General features: G+C 47.1%; 1 protein-coding gene across 4 annotated transcripts in view; it reads right to left on the reverse strand.

The window, feature by feature from the left end:
• The window catches only part of PTPN13 (protein tyrosine phosphatase non-receptor type 13), a 427,557-nt gene that overhangs the window by 85,931 nt on the left and 320,744 nt on the right, over window positions 1-20,882 (reverse strand). For 3 of the 4 annotated variants that reach the window (XM_075351812.1, XM_075351792.1, XM_075351797.1), the window contains exons 25-28: window positions 19,465-19,602; window positions 10,561-10,654; window positions 2,297-2,382; window positions 148-301 (exon numbers count right to left, since the gene is read on the reverse strand). In XM_075351812.1, the coding sequence (XP_075207927.1) occupies window positions 148-301; window positions 2,297-2,382; window positions 10,561-10,654; window positions 19,465-19,602 (472 nt within the window). The remainder of the gene's footprint in view (window positions 1-147; window positions 302-2,296; window positions 2,383-10,560; window positions 10,655-19,464; window positions 19,603-20,882) is intronic. The other variant, XM_075351805.1, reaches the window with a different exon arrangement.

Here is a 20,882-nt window from a genome sequence, read left to right on the forward strand (position 1 = left end):
TAAAGGCTAGTAATCTTCCTCTAGAAAAACTCTGCCACTCAAAACTACAACTTCATTCTAAAACTATTAAAAGGTTTAGCGACGCTCCCTATGGCATTAGGCATGCAGAATCAGCACAGAATGCCAGGGTAATTAATGTATCCTTACCATCAGTGATGAAGCCGTATTCTGCTGGTGCAGTAGTCTTTCTGTTCTGCGGCTTGCTGCCATCTGCTTGCTTAGGTGGTGTGCACTGAGGAGTGACAGGAGCGTGGGCTTTAACAGCTGGCAGCTGCCCTTTTTCAAGCAGCAGAGTTACCACCTATAACAATAACCAATGTATGTGAATATCTAATACCAACAAACCAATTATGTGCCAAGTCATTTCTAAACAGATGTTCTCACTGTGGCTATCAGGCATCTAAAAAAATATATACACACATTTATATGCACTCAGAATAGGTGACAGCATCTTTACTCAGAGACATATCTGACTTAGGACAACATCTGTACACAATATGTTCTCACCATGTTTTCATGGGTTTCCTCAAACTATGTACTAATAGGTCAATTTGCTGTTATGAAATTGCCCTGACTAAGTTTATAAAAGAGCCCCTCTTGGGAATAAACACTAATGTGAATGAGTACAATCTGTTTTAAGCCATGCAGAATACGATGGCATTATATGAGCTAAGGGTAAGTTTGTAAAATTGGTATAATTTTACAAGTTCTGTAAAAATGACATCTGTATTGTTACAATTGCTGGCCAAAGGAATATGGCTCTAAAGGGAGAATCTGATTTATAGAACACATCTTTAATATCCTGATTGGGAATTAATAGAGATGAGTACCACGATTCCTAAGTATTAACCAGAGCTGGGAATGGTTACAAGTTTAGACTACTACAACTTGGATTCCAAGTGGTGGGATACCATCTAATCAGCTTATTGTTGGGGAATGTCTCTAATAAAAAGCAGACTGATATATTAAGGTAAGTTTAATGGTTAGGGTATAATCACAAGTAAAAACCTGATGCAAAACTCTACAATTTGATGGTAATACCATCAAAGGATTTAAAGTTTAATGCTATCTATATAATGAAAATAAAGGTAGAAGAGAGTTGTGCAAATAAGGATGGAAAACAGAAGAGAAGCAATTACAAAAATGAACACAAAGATGCACAAAACCGATGTAAAATGGTTTGAAAAACCTAAAAAAAAGGTTCTAACTTATGGCATTTTCATGCCTGTTTTGACCAACTGCGGAAAAGGGTTCGGCAACACCAATTTTTCTAATTCATGACAAGCTGTAGCATACCTCGCTCCACAAATCGTACGCCAGTCCTTAATGAATCCAGGTGCCTCAGACTCTAGCATTGAGCATCATCAAGACCAGTGTGTACAACGCCAGTCTTGATGAAAATGGACCAACGTGTCAGCTTTTGCAAGGTAGTAATAAGAATTATGGCCCCGATTAAATCTACAAGCCAGACTTGATGAGGGAGGAGTGCTGGATATAGAGAGTTCTGATTCAATAAGAGGAAGGAGTAAGATTTGTGGCATAAGCTACTCAACAGCTCGTCAAGAATTAGGCAAGCAGACATCGCCACGCCCCATCCCGACCCCACCCATGGCCGAAACTGACGTGAAAATGCTAAAAGCCACAAATTTTGGGGAAAATTCTGTGTTAAGCAAACATTTTGCAACTTTTCAAAGATTTTTACGCCAGTTTTCTAAAAAGCTTTGGCCGTCTGGAGTTTTATAATTTGGAAGAAAATATTGAGTCAAAATAGAAATTAAAGAAAAAATTAATGGGATGAAATACATAAAAGATTATAGACATCAATATGAATATACCTTTATGCATATCCATATTTATCACTGTATTTCATTAAGATTTGAAGAAGTCTATAATCAAGACCTTAGCTTTGATGCAAAAGAAGATAATCGGGTTGGAATTAAGGGCAGGGGTTGCAGGCTATATTTCATGCAACAATAATGCTGCTGCATGTTTTATAGCATTGCTGCATTACCCCTTGAAACAAACGTCTTTTTTATATACTTGATTTTTATATTTAGCGTAGATATCTTTAATGTATGGTATACAATACTCTAATTATTGTGACATGTCCTTTTTTATCTTGCATGATGTGTACTCTCCAGTGCAAACTATATTGATTAGGATTCCACGCATAGTTTAGCCTCCATGTCATCTAGCATCAGTATTACCGTATTATGTTATATATGCCATTCAAACACAAATCTAGAATCACTCACAAGGACAAATCAGAATAGTGCTGCCATTAAACAAAGCTTACCTGACCAGTATTTCTCAACATCTCCACTGCGTGCTTATGTGTGGCGCCCTCCAGACTGGTTCCATTAACAGACAGGACTCGGTCACCTTGGTTAGAGACAAACAGTTGTGATAATCCCAGAATTGCATAGTTAACAGATGTCCAAATTAATGCCTAGAATGTAGCTAATGAATTGTTACAGGATTACGAAAAAAAAAATCTAAAAGGTCAACAAACTAGGAGGTAGAAGCCTATTGTTCCACAAGGAAGATATTTCTGTGTAAATCTGTACAATAATTGAAACATCCTTTGGCGATTCATTAAATTGATTTTTGTCTTTGTATTATCAAAAATATCTCTCAATACAAATACAGGCATCTTATAAATGGAGCTTTTGTTTCATGGAAAACTTTTGAACCTTTATTATTTCACATTTATTTGTAGTACTAATAATGTGCCAGTCTAATCACAAGCTATCACCTATTACATCTTTGGTTACAAATCTACCCAGGCTAACCATTCTGACAATGATTTAGCACTAATATTTTCCATAATTGGAACTTTCCTTTTCAAGACTTTTCTTGAGCTGCACCAGTTCTCTGGAATGCGCTGACCCAAACAATTACATTAGTTCACAGTTTTATATATGCCCTTAAAACACAGTTTTTAACCAGTAATGTACAAAAGACTATAGCACACCATAAATACAGAGAGCAGAATATAAATTATTAATCTGTCAGCATGTCATGTTCAAGAGTACCACACTTTACAAGATTACCAATATTTAAATTATCCAGGACTTTGATCACAGCCTATTGGGAACAGTTTGGTGGATGTTTGGAAAAAAACTGCTGACAGAGCAATACTTAATATCCACTTCTCTGTAAGTAAGGAGTATTGTGATCCTTCCTATATTACTATCAGTATATCTATCCTAGCACTGAGCACCACCATTCACCCAGAGCACCAACCATTACCCTTCTACTATCTTTTTTTGGCACAATCGCTAACTGAAAACTTGAGTAACTGAACACTCTGCACACGTCATATCTATACAGTATATACACAGATTATAGCTGGTGACTGCCTCATTCAGCTTTACTAACTTGTTGTTTATTTATTTATTTTAATAGTTTGATGTATATAAAGGAATGATGTTATAGGGGATATTTGGTCTAAAACGACAAGTCTGCAGTCAATGTGACTGCAGACTTGTGAATCCTCATATCGTACACACTGCGCACTGTGAGGACTCTCCGGTGTCAGTGTCGGGAACAGCAGTCATGTGACCGTAAGTATGAGATATGCATATGGGAAAACCAAAATCTGACTACACTGATTCCAGTGTGCTCAACTCTAGTGTATTGCACGATGCCAGAAACAGTCTAGTTGGATTCTTGTTGGGAGTATGCATATCGCATACTTATGGTCAGGTGACCACTATTAGTGGCACTAACACCAGAGTGTAGTCCCTCGCTTCCCCCCTAGCTGCATTGCCCCCCCAGAGCTGTAGGTGCCCCCACCCCCCAAGCTTCATGTGCCCACTTAGAGCTGTAGGAGCCACTCCCCGAAGCAGTATGTCCTTCCCCCAGAGCTGTATGAGACACCCTCCAGAGCAGTATGGCCCCCCAGAGCTGTATGACCCCAGAGCAGTATGGGCCTCCCAGAGCAGTATGAGCCCCCCAGAGCAGTATGGGCCCTCTAGAGCTGTATGAGTCACCTCCCTGAGCAGTATGGACCCCCAGACCCGTATGGGCCTTCTAGAGCTGTATGTGCCCCCTCAAGCTGTATGGGCCACCCCCAGAGCTGTATGGGCCCCCAAGAGCTGCATTTCCCTCATCCCAGTAATATGTATATACCCCAGTAATGTGCATGTCTCCTTAGTAACGTCTATGCCCCCCAGTAATGTCTATGCCCCGCCAGTAAAGTCTATGCCTCCCAGAAACGTCTATGCCTCCCAGAAACGTCTATGCCTCCCAGAAACGTCTATGTCCCCTAGTAATGTCTATGTCTCCCAGTAATGCCTATGCTCCCCAGTAATGTGTATGCTTCCCAGTAATTGGTATGAGCCATTAGTAATGTGTATGAGCCCCTAGTAAGGTGTATGACTCCCTAGTAAGGTGTATGCCCCTCTAATAAGGTGTATGCCCCCCTAGTAAGGTGTATGCCCCCAGTAATGTGTATGCCCCCAGTAATGTGTATGCCCCAGCCCCTACTGTGATGTATATACTGTAGCTCCCAGTCCCTCCTGTCATGTATGTACTATAGCCAGCAGCCTCTCTTGTGATGTATATACTGTAGCCCCCAGCCCCTCCTGTGATGTATATACTGTAGCACGCAGCTTCTCTTATGATTTATATATTGCAGCCCTCAGCACTTCCTGTGAAGTATATACTGTAGCCCCCAGCTCCTGCTGTGATCTATATACTGTAGCCCCCAGCCCCTCCTGTGATGTAAACAGCAGTCTGAATGTGCACAGCCATGTCTGTTAAAGTGACCCCCATCATGCAGTGTGCTCTGCACTGCCACATGCCCTGGAGGAGCTGGATGGATACAGGCGGGGGAGGTGAGTGAGGCTGCTGCCAACTTGCTCATTTTAAAAATATCTCTAGTGTGTCCATATGTACATGTATGATGTGTATATCAGTGTACATGACTGTGTGAGTGTGTGTCTGTGTGTGTCTGTCTGTGTGTCTCTGTATATATACATATATATATACAGTTAGGTCCAGAAATATTTGGACAGTGACACAAGTTTTGTTATTTTAGCTGTTTACAAAAACATGTTCAGAAATACAATTATATATATAATATGGGCTGAAAGTGCACACTCCCAGCTGCAATATGAGAGTTTTCACATCTAAATCGGAGAAAGGGTTTAGGAATCATAGCTCTGTAATGCATAGCCTCCTCTTTTTCAAGGGACCAAAAGTAATTGGACAAGGGACTCTAAGGGCTGCAATTAACTCTGAAGGCGTCTCCCTCGTTAACCTGTAATCAATGAAGTAGTTAAAAGGTCTGGGGTTGATTACAGGTGTGTGGTTTTGCATTTGGAAGCTGTTGCTGTGACCAGACAACATGCGGTCTAAAGAACTCTCAATTGAGGTGAAGCAGAACATGCTGAGGCTGAAAAAAAAGAAAAAATCCATCATAGAGATAGCAGACATGCTTGGTGTAGCAAAATCAACAGTCGGGTACATTCAGAGAAAAAAGGAATTGACTGGTGAGCTTGGGAACTCAAAAAGGCCTGGGCGTCCACGGATGACAACAGTGGTGGATGATCGCCGCATACTTTCTTTGGTAAAGAAGAACCCGTTCACAACATCAACTGAAGTCCAGAACACTCTCAGTGAAGTAGGTGTATCTGTCTCTAAGTCAACAGTAAAGAGAAGACTCCATAAAAGTAAATACAAAGGGTTCACATCTAGATGCAAACCATTCATCAATTCCAAAAATAGACAGGCCAGAGTTAAATTTGCTGAAAAACACCTCATGAAGCCAGCTCAGTTCTGGAAAAGTATTCTATTGACAGATGAGACCAAGATCAACCTGTACCAGAATGATGGGAAGAAAAAAGTTTGGAGAAGAAAGGGAACGGCACATGATCCAAGGCACACCACATCCTCTGTAAAACATGGTGGAGGCAACGTGATGGCATGGGCATGCATGGCTTTCAATGGCACTGGGTCACTTGTGTTTATTGATGACATAACAGCAGACAAGAGTAGCCGGATGAATTCTGAAGTGTACCGGGATATACTTTCAGCCCAGATTCAGCCAAATGCCGCAAAGTTGATCGGACGGCGCTTCATAGTACAGATGGACAATGACCCCAAGCATACAGCCAAAGCTACCCAGAAGTTCATGAGTGCAAAAAAGTGGAACATTCTGCAATGGCCAAGTCAATCACCAGATCTTAACTCAATTGAGCATGCATTTCACTTGCTCAAATCCAGACTTAAGACAGAAAGACCCACAAACAAGCAAGACCTGAAGGCTGCGGCTCTAAAGGCCTGGCAAAGCAGTAAGAAGGAGGAAACCCAGTGTTTGGTGATGACCATGGGTTCCAGACTCATCCACCCGGGGCATGGGGTAGAGATCGAACTTGGATATTTCGTTCAATCTCCTAAAGTCATTGCAGAACCTTAAGGAGCCATCGGGTTTTGGTATTAGGACAATGGGACTAGCCCATTCACTCCGGGATTTTTCGATGACCCCCAGGCGTAGCATTGTCTTCACTTCCTCTGATATGGCTTGTTTTCGAGCCTCCGGCACGCGATATGACTTCAGGCGTACCTTCAGGTGGGGCTCGGTGACAATATCATGTCGTATCAGACTGGTCCTACCAGGCAGCTCGGAGAAGACATCGGGGTTCTGCTGAACCAGCCGTCTGGCCTCTCGCCTCTGTTGCTTGGTGAGGGCTTCTCCAATCCTTACTTCCGGTTCGTCCTCTCCGGAGGTCGCTGGAGCCGGATGTGAACGACCCGAAGAGGAGGGAGATGGGGAAAAAACAACCATCAGGCTTTCCCGTTCCTGCCAAGGTTTTAATCGGTTGACATGGTATATTTGTTCAGGTTTCCGCCTACCGGGCTGCAATACTTTATAGTTGACCACCCCGACTCTTTCCTTTATCTCGTAGGGGCCTTGCCACTGAGCCAGGAATTTACTCTCCGCCGTGGGGATTAAAACCAACACCCGATCCCCGGGTTTAAAGGTCCGCACGGTGGCTTGTCTATTGTAGCGGCCGCTTTGCGCGGCCTGAGCCTCCTGTAAATGCTCCTTCACAATTGGCATGACCGCGCTTATGCGGTTCTGCATTCCTAAAATGTGTTCAATCACACTTTTATGGGGGGTGGGCTCTTGCTCCCATGTTTCCTTTGCCAGGTCCAACAATCCCCGGGGATGTCGCCCGTATAACAATTCAAAAGGCGAAAACCCCGTGGATGCCTGTGGCACCTCTCGTATGGCAAACATCAAATAGGGAAGCATCATATCCCAGTCTTTCCCGTCTTTGGAGATCACCCTTTTTAGCATGGTTTTCAGGGTTTTATTGAATCGTTCTACTAACAAATCCGTCTGAGGATGATACACAGACGTACGCAACTGCTTGATCTGGAGTAGCCGGCATAGCTCTTTGGTCACTTTAGACATGAATGGGGTCCCCTGATCCGTAAGGATCTCCTTGGGCAACCCCACCCGGCAGAACACAGCAAACAACTCACGAGCTATAAGCTTCGCCGCAGTATGTCTGAGAGGTATCGCCTCTGGATACCGGGTGGCATAGTCAACGATCACTAGGATGTGTTGGTGCCCTCGAGCAGACTTTACGAGGGGCCCCACCAGATCCATCCCTATCCGTTCAAAAGGGACTTCTATAATGGGTAACGGTACCAACGGACTGCGAAAGTGGGTCAGGGGTGCGGTAAGCTGACACTCCGGGCAGGTTTCGCAGAACTGTTTTACCTCCCCAAAGACCCCGGGCCAATAGAACCTTTGCAATATTCGCTCCTGCGTTTTCTTGACCCCTAGGTGGCCACTCATCAGGTGTTTATGAGCCAAGTCGAGGACCCGCCGGCGATACGGCTGGGGCACCACCAACTGCTCTACCCCCACGCCCCGTATTTCATCTACCCGGTAGAGCAAATCCTGCTTAAGAGCGAAATGGGGGTACCTTACCTGGGCACCGGGCAGCTGTGCCACCCCGTCAACTACTGTCACCCGACTCCGGGCATGTATTAATGTAGGGTCCTGGAGTTGGGCTGTCCCAAACGTATCCGGGGACGCCTCCAACTCCGGGATGGGCTCGACCGTCTCAGCCTCTCCTGCCAATACCTCTAGGGGCGACCTATCGGGTTCACATTCTGTCCCTATCATGGGGACCCCTACGGCAGGCGTCCCGGATTCAGGATTGTAGGGCTCAGGTCCCGGACTGACCAATATCTGAGGGGACTTAGGAGGTCCCTTCCATAAAGTCCAAAAATAGGGCAGATTCCTTCCTAGGATCACGTCATAGGGAAGAGTGTTAATAAGTCCCACCTCATGTTGCACCTGACCGCAAGGTGCTGTGATGGTGACAATCCCCGTGGGATAGTCTCGGCGGTCCCCATGTATGCAAACCACCCCCACGGTACGTCCTGTGGCCTTTACTTTAGCCCTCAAGGTTGATCGCACAAGGGTCACTAAGCTTCCGGAATCCAACAAGCCTGTAACCGGACATCCATTCACCTGTATTTGGCACAAGTGGGGCTCAGTCTCTGGGGAGACCAGGTCAGCGGTACACACCACCTGAGCATACATTGAACCCCGCCGGGTAACCCCACAATCCATGGGCTCCGTGGTGAGTGGACACTGGGCTTCCATATGTCCCACCCGCTGGCACCGCCAACATCTAATAGGGAAGGAAACCCCCTTGACGAGTTGTCGTTTAGGGTACAGAACCTTCCGGACCTCAGGGACGGCAGGCGCGGCCTCAGACGGGACGGTAGCGGACTCCTGCACCGGTGTCAGCGGTGGGTCCTTGGCCCTAGGCTTGGAGGGGCCGGACCGACGGGCGGTACGCAAAGTCTCAGTGTCCCGTATCAAGTCCTGCGTAGCCACATGCCGCTCTACCAGGGACACTAATTGGTCCAGGGTACTCGGGTCGCCCTGTCCTACCCACCGTTGAATGGTGACGGGTAAAGTGCGCACAAAACGATCAACTACTACCCTTTCCACCATTTGCGCCGGGCTCAGAGTGTCAGGCTGCAACCACTTTTTTACGAGATGCAACAAGTCATAGGCCTGGGAGCGTACGGGTTTGGCTTCCTCATAGAACCACTGATTTACCCGCTGAGCCCGTACATAGGTATTCACCCCCAACCGAGCCAGTATTTCGGCTTTCAAAGTCGCATATTCTATGGCGTCCTCGGTACAGAGGTCCAGGTACGCTTTTTGGGGCTGACCCGTCAGATAGGGCGACAATACCTCAGCCCACTGGGGGGTCGGCAGCTTTTCCCGCTCGGCCACCCGCTCAAACACCGCCAGGAACGCTTCCACATCATCCCCCGGGGTCATCTTTTGCAACGCTTGTCTCACCGCTTTCCGGACGCTGCCGTCGTCACCCGGTCCCGGGGTTGTTGCTCCCGGTCCGGCACGGATCGACTTGGCCAGGAGAACCATCTGTTCTTGGTGCCTTTGTTCCTGCAATTTCAAAGATTGCTGCTGATGATCCAACGACCGGAGCAGGTGTGCATTGATCTGTTGCTGCTGCTTTAGTATTTCCTCCATGGCGTCGCCGGGTTTGGGCTGTAGTATAGCCGCTTGAATCCAGGACATGTGCTACTGGGTCACGAGAAATGGAAGCTACACCTCACCGGGCTGGCATGCCCGCCGATTCTCCACCATATGTGAGGTAGCGTGGTCGGCTATGCAGCAGAAGACACGGGATCCAGGCACCAAGGGTCACAGCACACGGTTTACTATCCAAACAAAAGTCCACAACAGTACACATGTGCCTCTCCGGCAGAGAACTCAGGGAGTTGTGTTCACTCCCTCACACCCGGCACACCCGCCCTTGTTCCTGTTTCCTTTTAACCCTTCCTTCAGCCTGTAGGGAAACAGCATTAACCCTGGAGTGGAGTTGCTTTCTATCATGGAGTGAGCACAACCGGGGCGAGACATACCGGCCGTCATAGATAACCCCGGTCACAGTCTCACAATATATATATATACTGTATGTATGTTTGTGAATCTGTCTTCAAAATATGTATATGTATGCATTTCTGTATCTGTACATATCTGTGTAGGTGTGTGTGCATAGGGCCCATTAGGACTTTTTCGCCCGGGGCCCACGAAAACCTGGAGCCCGGCCTGGCGGCAGAAGTGTTGTTTTAGACCGGACAACCCCTTGAAGAAGATATTATTACATGTTATTTTGTGATTGTATGTTCTGCTGATTCCTAGATTCTCATGAAATCAAGATCAGAATTATATGGGGAGCCTTGCCAGCAATAGCTGAAAAATGTTGCTGTGCAGAGACATAATACCTATAACAGAAGAATGATTTGTGCTCATTGCTACATTAATGACTCCCAAAAACTGATCACTGCAAGTTCTACTGTAATTCTACCAATGCCAATAAATCACTAAATTCAAAAGCTGCTTGTACAGTAAGAGTATTTACAACACATTGTCACATATTGCTCTTTTCTGAGAAATCAGGGGAACATAAAACTGGTGTCAGGATACAGAAAGAAGAGAATTAAAATAGTGATCAATATAGGAGAACATAAAACTGTGAAAAATACCTTTCTCTATTCTGCCATCAGCTTCAGCAGCTCCTTTTGGTATTACTGCTTTCACATAAATACCTCCATGTTTTACACTGGTATTAACTCCCCCCTTAAAAAAAACACAAATACAAATCTTATGTTATTAATTGTCATAAAATAGCATAATATCCTACTAAAATATCCCTAAAAAGGTAGTTGGACCTAAGAAATATGTGAGTAATTAATTTTGTACCTCCCAATGGTATTTAGTATAAAATGTAAAAATAATTATAATGGTATAAAAATAAAAACAATATATTGCTAATATAAATCCAGGGACGGAGCTACAAAAAGTTGCAGAGGTAGTGATGAATATATACAGTATATATATATATATATATATATATATATATAAATCTATGATATATTCCTGTTGTTAGCTGCATCTAAAGTCACTGGTGATAGGTATTGGACCCCGAGAATAGGGGCCAATAGGCATCGGAGCTGGATGTTCGGAACACTACAGAGCCTACAGGAGTAAATCATAAGGAACTGTCATTTCAATGCAAAGCAAGTATATGGGAAAACTAAACAGATGGACAAGAGCCTCAGTGAAGAACAAGTATGAGAGGAATGTGTGGTCCACTAAAGATTTCAAGCCTATTGAACGACAACAATGATCTGTGAATTTATTACCCAACTTTGAAACAAGTTATGAAATAGAAATGGACACACAATATCAACCCAAAGACTGGCAAACATACACTTGAGCTAGTTGCCAGGAAACATACAAGCTCAAACACTTACACAAAAGTAGAATGCAAAGCACGATGTAGCACAACATGCTGACCAGAACAGCAAACACACAGCAAGGCATGCACAAATGAGAATCCTAGGTTATAGCATCACAGAATACCAATACTACCATAGCAAAAAATATACCAGTTATCTATATATATAATTGCCTTATTCTGTCTGTCTGTCTGTCTGTCTGTCTGTCATGCTCCAAAATTGTGTCCTTACGGTGACACAAAGCTGATTGGCCGCTGGGCTCGCCATGGCCCCGCCCCCCCACACTGATTGGCCGCTCGCCCAGGCTGCGCCCCCACACGGATTGGCCAGCCGCTCGCCCAGGCTCCGCCCCCCCCACAGATTGCCCTGCAGGCATTGGCAACTCGGCCACGCCACGCCCCGTCCCCCTCACGCAATGCACGCTAGCTCTGGACCCGCCCCCCGCACATTCCCCGAACCGACACGGTCACGGAGCCACGACTCACAGGTGAGTACTGTACCCCCGGGAGCCCACATCAGCGTACGCCGCAAACCCAGCCGACACATACCCTCGCATTGCTGGGCCTGGCCGCCGTATGCTGGTGTGTGCTCCCGTGCGAGCGGGGGACGAGATACGCTGGTAACCATGCTAGCATAGTTACCAGCGCATCAAGGTCCTGCAGCGGCGTAACATACACACACGCACACACATAACAACAGACACACATCAGATCACACTCACTCTCACACACACCTCACACACACACATCACATCGCATCCACACACTCACAACATCCTGGGATATCGCTTGCTTCTCTGCGCCGATACTGTGCTGTGAGCTTCCAGGACCTGCCAGAGGATCACATGGCCAGATAGCATGTGCTATCTCCGGATGTTGTGAGTGTGAGCGCGTATGTGCGATATCGTCAATGTGTGTGTGTGCGTGAGTGTATGCGATCGGGTGTGTGCGTGTATGCGATCGGGTGTGCGTGAGTGTATGCGATCGGGGGTGTGCGTGTATGCGATCGGGTGTGCGTGAGTGTATGCGATCGTGTGTGTGTGTGTATGCGATCGGGTATGTGTGAGTGTATGCGATCGGGTGTGTGAGTGTATGCGATCGGGTGTGTGTGTGTGTGTGAGTGTATGCGATCGGATCTGTGAGTGTCGGCAGAGGAGCACGGCGTGCTGGAGGAGGCTGGGAGGAGAGAGGCTGATCCTGGGGAAGGCTGGGAGGGGGAGGGGGGAGGCTGAGAGAAGAGAGGCTGATGCTGGGGGAGGCTGAGGCTGCGGTAGGCTAGGCTGATCTTGGGTAAGGCTGGAAGGGGGAGGGGGGAGGATGAGAGAAGAGAGGCTGGGGGAGGCTGAGGCTGGGGTAGGCTGGAAGGAGAGAGGCTGATGCTGGTGCAGCATGGGGGATGGAGCACGATGGGGGGTGCGCAGCATGGGGGATGGAGCACGATGGGGGGTGCGCAGCATGGGGGATGGAGCACGATGGGGGGTGCGCAGCATGGGGGATGGAGCACGATGGGGAGTGCGCAGCATGGGGAATGGACCACGTTTGGGAGTGCGCAGCATGGGGCATGGAGCACATTTGGGAGTGCGCAGCATGGCGGATGAACCACGTTTGGGAGTGCGCAGCATGGGGGATGGAGCACATTTGGGAGTGCGCAGCATGGCGGATGAACCACGTTTGGGAGTGTGCAGCATGGCGGATGGAGTACGTTTGGGAGTGCGCAGCATGGCGGATGGACCACGTTTGGGAGTGCGCAGCATCGCGGATGGAGCACGTTTGGGAGTACGCAGCATGCGTATGGAGCACGTTTGGGAGTGCGCAGCATGGCGGATGGAGCATGTTTGGGAGTGCGCAGCATGGAGAGAGGCTGATGCTGGGGACAGAAAAGGCTGATGCTGGGAGGAGAGAGGCTGATCCTGGAGAAGGCTGGGAGGGGGAGGGGGGAGGCTGAGAGAAGAGAGGCTGTGGGAGGCTGAGGCTCTGGTAGGCTGGAAGGAGAGAGGCTGATGCTGGTGCAGCATGGGGGATGGAGCACGATGGGGGGTGCGCAGCATGGGGGATGGAGCACGATGGGGGGTGCGCAGCATGGGGGATGGAGCACGATGGGGGGTGCGCAGCATGGGGGATGGAGCACGATGGGGGGTGCGCAGCATGGGGGATGGATCCTGGGGAAGGCTGGGAGGGGGAGGGGGGAGGCTGAGAGAAGAGAGGCTGATGCTGGGGGAGGCTGAGGCTGCGGTAGGCTAGGCTGATCTTGGGTAAGGCTGGAAGGGGGAGGGGGGAGGATGAGAGAAGAGAGGCTGGGGGAGGCTGAGGCTGGGGTAGGCTGGAAGGAGAGAGGCTGATGCTGGTGCAGCATGGGGGATGGAGCACGATGGGGAGTGCGCAGCATGGGGAATGGACCACGTTTGGGAGTGCGCAGCATGGGGCATGGAGCACATTTGGGAGTGCGCAGCATGGCGGATGAACCACGTTTGGGAGTGCGCAGCATGGGGGATGGAGCACATTTGGGAGTGCGCAGCATGGCGGATGAACCACGTTTGGGAGTGTGCAGCATGGCGGATGGAGTACGTTTGGGAGTGCGCAGCATGGCGGATGGACCACGTTTGGGAGTGCGCAGCATCGCGGATGGAGCACGTTTGGGAGTACGCAGCATGCGTATGGAGCACGTTTGGGAGTGCGCAGCATGGCGGATGGAGCATGTTTGGGAGTGCGCAGCATGGCGGATGAACCACGTTTGGGAGTGTGCAGCATGGCGGATGGAGTACGTTTGGGAGTGCGCAGCATGGCGGATGGACCACGTTTGGGAGTGCGCAGCATGGCAGATGGACCACGTTTCGGAGTGCGCAGCATGGCGGATGGAGCACGTTTGGGAGTGCGCAGCATAGCGGATGGACCACATTTGGGAGTACGCAGCATGGCGGATGGAGCACGTTTGGGAGTGCGCAGCATGGCGGATGGAGCATGTTTGGGAGTGCGCAGCATGGCGGATGGAGCACGTTTGGGAGTGCGCAGCATGGCGAATGGAGCACGTTTGGGAGTGCGCAGCATGGCGGATGGAGCACGTTTGGGAGTGCGCAGTATGGCTGATGGAGCACGTTTGGGAGTGCGCAGCATGGTGGATGGAGCACGTTTGGGAGTGCGCAGCATGGCGGATGGAGCACGTTTGGGAGTGTGCAGCATTGCAGATGGAGCACGTTTGGGAGTGCGCAGCATGGGGGATGCAGCACGATGGGGAATGCGCAGCATAGGGGATGGAGCACGATGGGGAATGCGCAGCATGGGAGATGGAGCACGATGGGGAACGCGCAGTATAGGGGATGGAGCACGATGGGGAGTGTGCAGCATGGGGGATGGAGCACGATGGGGGGTGCGCAGCATGGGGGATGGAGCACGATGGGAGGTGCGCAGCATGGGGGATGGGGCACGTTTGGGAGTGCGCAGCATGGCGGATGGAGCACGTTTGGGAGTGTGCAGCATTGCAGATGGAGCACGTTTGGGAGTGCGCAGCATGGGGGATGCAGCACGATGGGGAATGCGCAGCATAGGGGATGGAGCACGATGGGGAATGCGCAGCATGGGAGATGGAGCACGATGGGGAACGCGCAGTATAGGGGATGGAGCACGATGGGGAGTGTGCAGCATGGGGGATGGAGCACGATGGGGGGTGCGCAGCATGGGGGATGGAGCACGATGGGAGGTGCGCAGCATGGGGGATGGGGCACGATGGGAGGTGCACACCTCCCCCCAACACACAAACACACACACACGCGCACTGCACAACACACCACACACACACACACACACTGGGAACCACAGAACCACAAACACCGCCCTACACAGACACCCACACACACAGACAACGCCGCACACACATAACACTCAACACACAAACACCGCGGCATACATAAATATACGCACATACCGCACAACACACACATTGCACAAAACATACCTCACCCCAAAACACACCACACACACACAAACCGTGCAACACACACACACACAACGCTACAGACACACAGCGCTCCACAAACAACGCAACACACGCAACACACATACAACACCGCTCTCACCCCCCGCCACACCCAGACAACACCCAGAACATGTACAGCCCCTACACAAACACTTAGCAACTACACGCAACAACATCTAATATATATAACAAAAATTATACATTAACTACACAATAAATTCTAGAATACCCGATGCTTTAGAATCAGGCAACCTTCTAGTTTTACTTATATTGTGCCATTAATTTCCACACTACTTTACAGACATCATCATTAGAGATGAGCGAATCTGAGGTTTGGTGTTCGGTGTTCGTACCAAACACAAACTTTACAAAAAAAAAATCAAATGTTTGAGTTCGGGTGCTCTACATATGCAAACCACTCGAGTGAGCATCGGTGTGCTTCGATACGTTCGGTACTCGGGCCAGTGCGAGCCACATGCAGTGCTTGAATGGCTCACACTGGGGCCAAAATCAGTATTAGCAGATGTAGTGTATACAAACAAAAAAAAGTAAAATCCTGACCTCCCCCCAGAAGTGTTCTGTTTATGGTTGGCTGTGGCGAAGACCCGAACTGTCCAATCAGTGACTTCCAGTGAAGGTCAGGTCAAGTCCAGAACAGAACTTTAGATAAAGTCCGGCTGAACCAGCCAAACCCGAACTTCTATGGGTCCACTCATCTCTAACCATCATCACTGTCCCCATTGGTGCTCACAATGTAAATTCCCTATCAGTATATCTTTGGGGTGTTGGAGGAAATCAGAGTATCAGATGGAAGCCCACCAAACATTGGGAGAACATAGAAACTCCTGCAGATGTTCTCCTTGGTGGTATTTAAACCCAGGGACTCCAGCGCAGAAAGGCTACAGGGCTAGGCACTGAGCCACCCTGCTGCCCTAAAAGTCAATATGTGGGTATAGGTTCAAAACATTTATATAGTACTTAAATCGGTATTAAAAATCAGAATTGGAATTGTTGTAATTGTTACACTAGCCCCAAGGGGTTATTTAGAAACGTATTTTGTTTTGTTTCAGGAAATCTACATAATAATAATGATAATTTTATTTATATAGTGCCAACATATTCCGCAGCGCTTTACAATTCAGAGGGGACATGTATAGAAAATATGAGACAATACAAAATAACAAAATTCAGAAACCTAGAAGAGTGAGGGCCCTGCTCGTAAGCTTATAATCTATGAGGAAATAAGGGAGGCACAAAAGGTAAATGGAGGGGGAGAAAAGCTTGTCATATATGGTCCAGCCAATGATTTAATATGGGATTCAAAACCAGATGCATGAACCCTTCATCGGCCAGAATTTATACAAGTACAGAGTGCAAAAAAAAGTACATGAAAAGGAATGCAATGAGAAGATACAGGGGACAAGAATTGGAAGTAAATTTTATGAATGGCAGAATGGGACTAGATTAGATGAGTGTGGTAAGGTGATAGGCTAGTCTAAAGAAATGCATTTTTAGGGCCTGCTTAAAGGAGTGGATGTTGGGAATTAATCGAATTGTTCTTGGTAATGTGTTCCAGACTATTGGCGCGGCTCATGAGAAATCTTGAAGACGGGAGTGGGATGTTCGAATTATTGAGGTTATCAGCCTTAGGTTTTTAGCAGAATGGAGGGCTTAGGTAGGGTGATAGACAGAGATAAGGGAGGAGATGTAGGGTAGTGCGGAACTGTGGAGCGCTTTGTGGGTCAGAGTGATAAGTTTATATTGGACTCTGTAGCGGATAGGCAACCAGTACAATGACTGGCACAGAGCAAAGGCATCAGTGAAGCGGTTGGAGAGTAAAATGATCCTGGCTGTGGCATTCAGAATGGATTGGAGAGGGGAGAGTTTAGTAATAGGAAGACCAATTAGTAAAGAATTACAGTAATCCAGGCGAGAATGAATGAGAGCGGCTGTAAGAGTTTTTGCAGAGTCAACGGTAAGAAAAGGTCGAATTTTAGAGATGTTTTTGAGTTGGAGGTGACATGAGTGAGCGAGTGAACAAATGTGGGGAGCGAAGGAGACATTGGAGTCAAATATAATCCCAAGACAGCGGACTTGCTGCTAGGGAGTAATGATAGAACCTCAAACAGAAATGGTAATATTGTGTTTGGGAAGGTTAGGAGAGGGAGGAAACAGGAGAAGTTCAGTTTTTGACCGGTTCAATTTTAGATAGAGGAAGGACATCATGTTGGAGACAGCAAACAGACAATCGCTAGTATTTTGTAATAATGTAGGGGTGATGTCAGGAGACGATATATACAGTTAGGTGTCATCAGCATAGAGATATTACTGGAAACTAAATCTGCTGATGGTTTGTCCAATAGGGGCCGTGTATAGAGAGAAAAGGAGGGGGCCAAGGACTGAACCCCGAGGAACCCCGACCGTAAGGGGATGAAGAGGAGCAGGCAAAAGATACAGTGAAGGAGCATTCTACATGTACATTAGCAGCTACAGACTTACTCAGACCCCACCTTATATACTAAAGCCTCTAATGACCGTTTGCAGAAGTCATTGTTATCAGAGAGGGAGAAGTGTGATCTATAATATTGCCTTTTGCAATTGGTGGGTTTTGTTATCAGCTGTGTAATGGGGTGTTACTTGTCATTGTGATCCTGCCTCTGATGATAATGAGCCTGCTCAAAAAGTCTAATATAGCCCCAGAAGGCAGCATGAAAATTTCAAGATTACCAATTTTGTTTTTTAGAATAGATCGAAAGATTAAAAAAAAATGTAATGTGTTCTATCCGTGAAAAACACAAAAACAAGAATAGAACCGATACATGAAAAACATATGTCAGAATGAGCGCTTAACCTAGAAGACCTACTCAATCCTGCAGAACAAGACTGGCCCCTAAGACATAACTTACAATACTCCTACAATGTTGTGCTCTGCCTATGAAGACAACACTATTGGCCTTTTTACACAAGCTGATCCAGGTCGTTAAATGACTGCAGACTCCCAGTTGTTTTCTGGCTTATTTAAGCTGGTGTCACACATAACGACGACGACAACGACGTCGCTGCTACGTCACCATTTTCTGTGACGTTGCAGCGACGTCCCGTCGCTGTCGCTGTGTGTGACATCCAGCAACGACCTGGCCCCTGCTGTGAGGTCGCCGGTCGTTGCTGAATGTCCAGCTTCATTTTTTGGTCGTCACTCTCCCGCTGTGACACACACATCGCTGTGTGTGACAGCGAGAGAGCGACGAAATGAAGTGATCAGGAGCCGGCACTGGCAGCTGCGGTAAGCTGTAACCAGCGTAAACATCGGGTAACCAAGGGAAGCCCTTTCCCTGGTTACCCGATGTTTACGCTGGTTACCAGCCTCCGCTCTTGCTGCCAGTGCCGGCTCCTGCACTGTGACATGTGGCTGCAGTATGCATCGGGTAATTAACCCGATGTATACTGTAGCAAGGAGAGCAAGGAGCCAGCGCTAAGCAGTGCGCGCGGCTCCTTGCTCTCTGCACTGTGACATGTAGCTGCAGCACACATCGGGTTAATTAACCCGATGTGTACTGTACTCAGGAGAGCAAGGAGCCAGCGCTAAGCGCGGCTCCCTGCTCTACGCACATGTAGCACAGCGACGTTATGATCGCTGCTTCTGCTGTGTTTGACAGCTAAGCAGCGATCATAACAGCGACTTACAAGGTCGCTGTTACGTCACCGAAAATGGTGACGTAACAGCGACGTCATTGTCGCTGTCGCTTAGTGTGACACCAGCTTTAGACTGGCTGCCTAATCATTTCCGTACACAGAACGATTGTTAATATGAACTTTCTGTTTGCATCGAACATCATGTTATCGGCAGCACATCTCTGACAATATGCTGCCAATAATAATCATTTTTCTGCTACATAAAATCATGACACCAGGTCAATAAGCATTTTGCTCGTTACAAAAAAATTATTGCCGCTGGCCTGTTTAAGCAGGCCAATAGTCAGGAACCTACAAATACTTGTTGCCTACATTTGCCATAAGACTGTTATTGTCCTGCAACTGGTCTAATATAGTGTATCTAAAAAATGACCATTGCTTGTGAGAAGTGGTAAAATAAGGCAGTAACTACAGCTAAAATACTTAATTCTAAGACATAAAGACGCTGCATGCAAGACAAAAACAAAGGAGAAAAACCGCAAAAACCTTGTCAAACAGTACCGTGACACTTATCCCCAAACTGTCATCTTTCTTGGCCAACGCAACTGTGAAGACATCTCCTGGTTTAAGAGGAGTTGATGAAAGCTTAGTAGTTGTTGGCGATGATTTTTCCAAAGAAGGCTCCTTTGTAAAACAAAGAACAGAAAAGTACATGAAGTTCTTGAGACAAGTATTTTACCTAATATTTTTATTACAGTTTTTTAATCCTTTTGCGATTACCAACTACTTGGAATCTGGATTGAGAAGGTACATACATGGGAGTGGACCAGATCTGGATAATATATAGAGTAGGTCTAATTGGCAACTCCTGTGTAATATCTCTATATAGCATCATTGATCATATGCAACACAGAGTCGCAGGGGCAGCAATGATGTACTAAGTTTTGGTTACATTTTTAGTAAAGTCAAGTGTCTTTCTTTGCATGGTTCCAAAAACAAGACTGTTGTGCAACCCCAATTCCCAAAAAGTTGGGACGCAGTGTAAAATGTGAGGAAAAAAAGAAAGCAATGATTTGGAAATCTCTTATAGCCATATTTTATTCTCAACAGAACATAGATCAGAAAGTGAAAGTTATACATTTTTCCATTTCATTTGAAACAGTAACTCAATTAGAAATTGATCTCAGCAACAAATCTCCAAAAAATTTGGGACAGGGCCAGGTCTATCATTGTGTAGTATCCCTTCTTCTTTTTACAATAATTCTGTAAACCTTTGGGAAGTGAGGAGAGCAATTGCTGGAGTTTTGGGAGATGAATGTAGTCCCCTACTCGTCTGATGTAGGTTTCCCATTGCTCAACAGTCCAGGGTCTTCCTTGCCGAATTTGTGTTTCCATAATGCGCCAAATGTTTTCTATTAGTAAAAGCTGTTGACTGCAATTGGGTAGTTCATCACTCGTACGGTTGTGATTGATGCGGCAAGTATTTTAGCATTGTCTTGCTGAAATATGCAAGGCCTTTCCTGAGATAGGTGTTGTCTGGATGGGAGTATATGTTTTTCTGTAACTTCTGGTTTGCATGGATAGTGCCTTTCATGTATAAGATGCTCATGCCATAGATACTAATGTAACCCCATGCCATCAGAGATGCACACTTTTGAACCGTGCACTGAAAGTGAAGCAGGATGGTCCATCTCCTTGAGTCCGCAGGACAAGCTGTCAATGAGTTATGTAAAGAATTTCACATTTTTATTTATACGACCACAGAACAGTTTTCTATTTTTCCGTAGTCCATTTTAAATGTCTTGCCCCCCTAGGAATGGGCAACGTTTCTGGACTGTGTTGATATATGGCTTCTGTTTTGCATGATAGATCTTTAACTTACATTTTTGTTTGCATGGCGAACTGTGTTCAGAGATAATCATTTGTGGAAATATTCCTGAGCCCATGCAGTGATTTGCATGATC

This window comes from Anomaloglossus baeobatrachus, chromosome 1 (assembly GCF_048569485.1).
Source record: "Anomaloglossus baeobatrachus isolate aAnoBae1 chromosome 1, aAnoBae1.hap1, whole genome shotgun sequence".
NCBI classification, from domain to species: Eukaryota; Metazoa; Chordata; class Amphibia; order Anura; family Aromobatidae; genus Anomaloglossus; species Anomaloglossus baeobatrachus.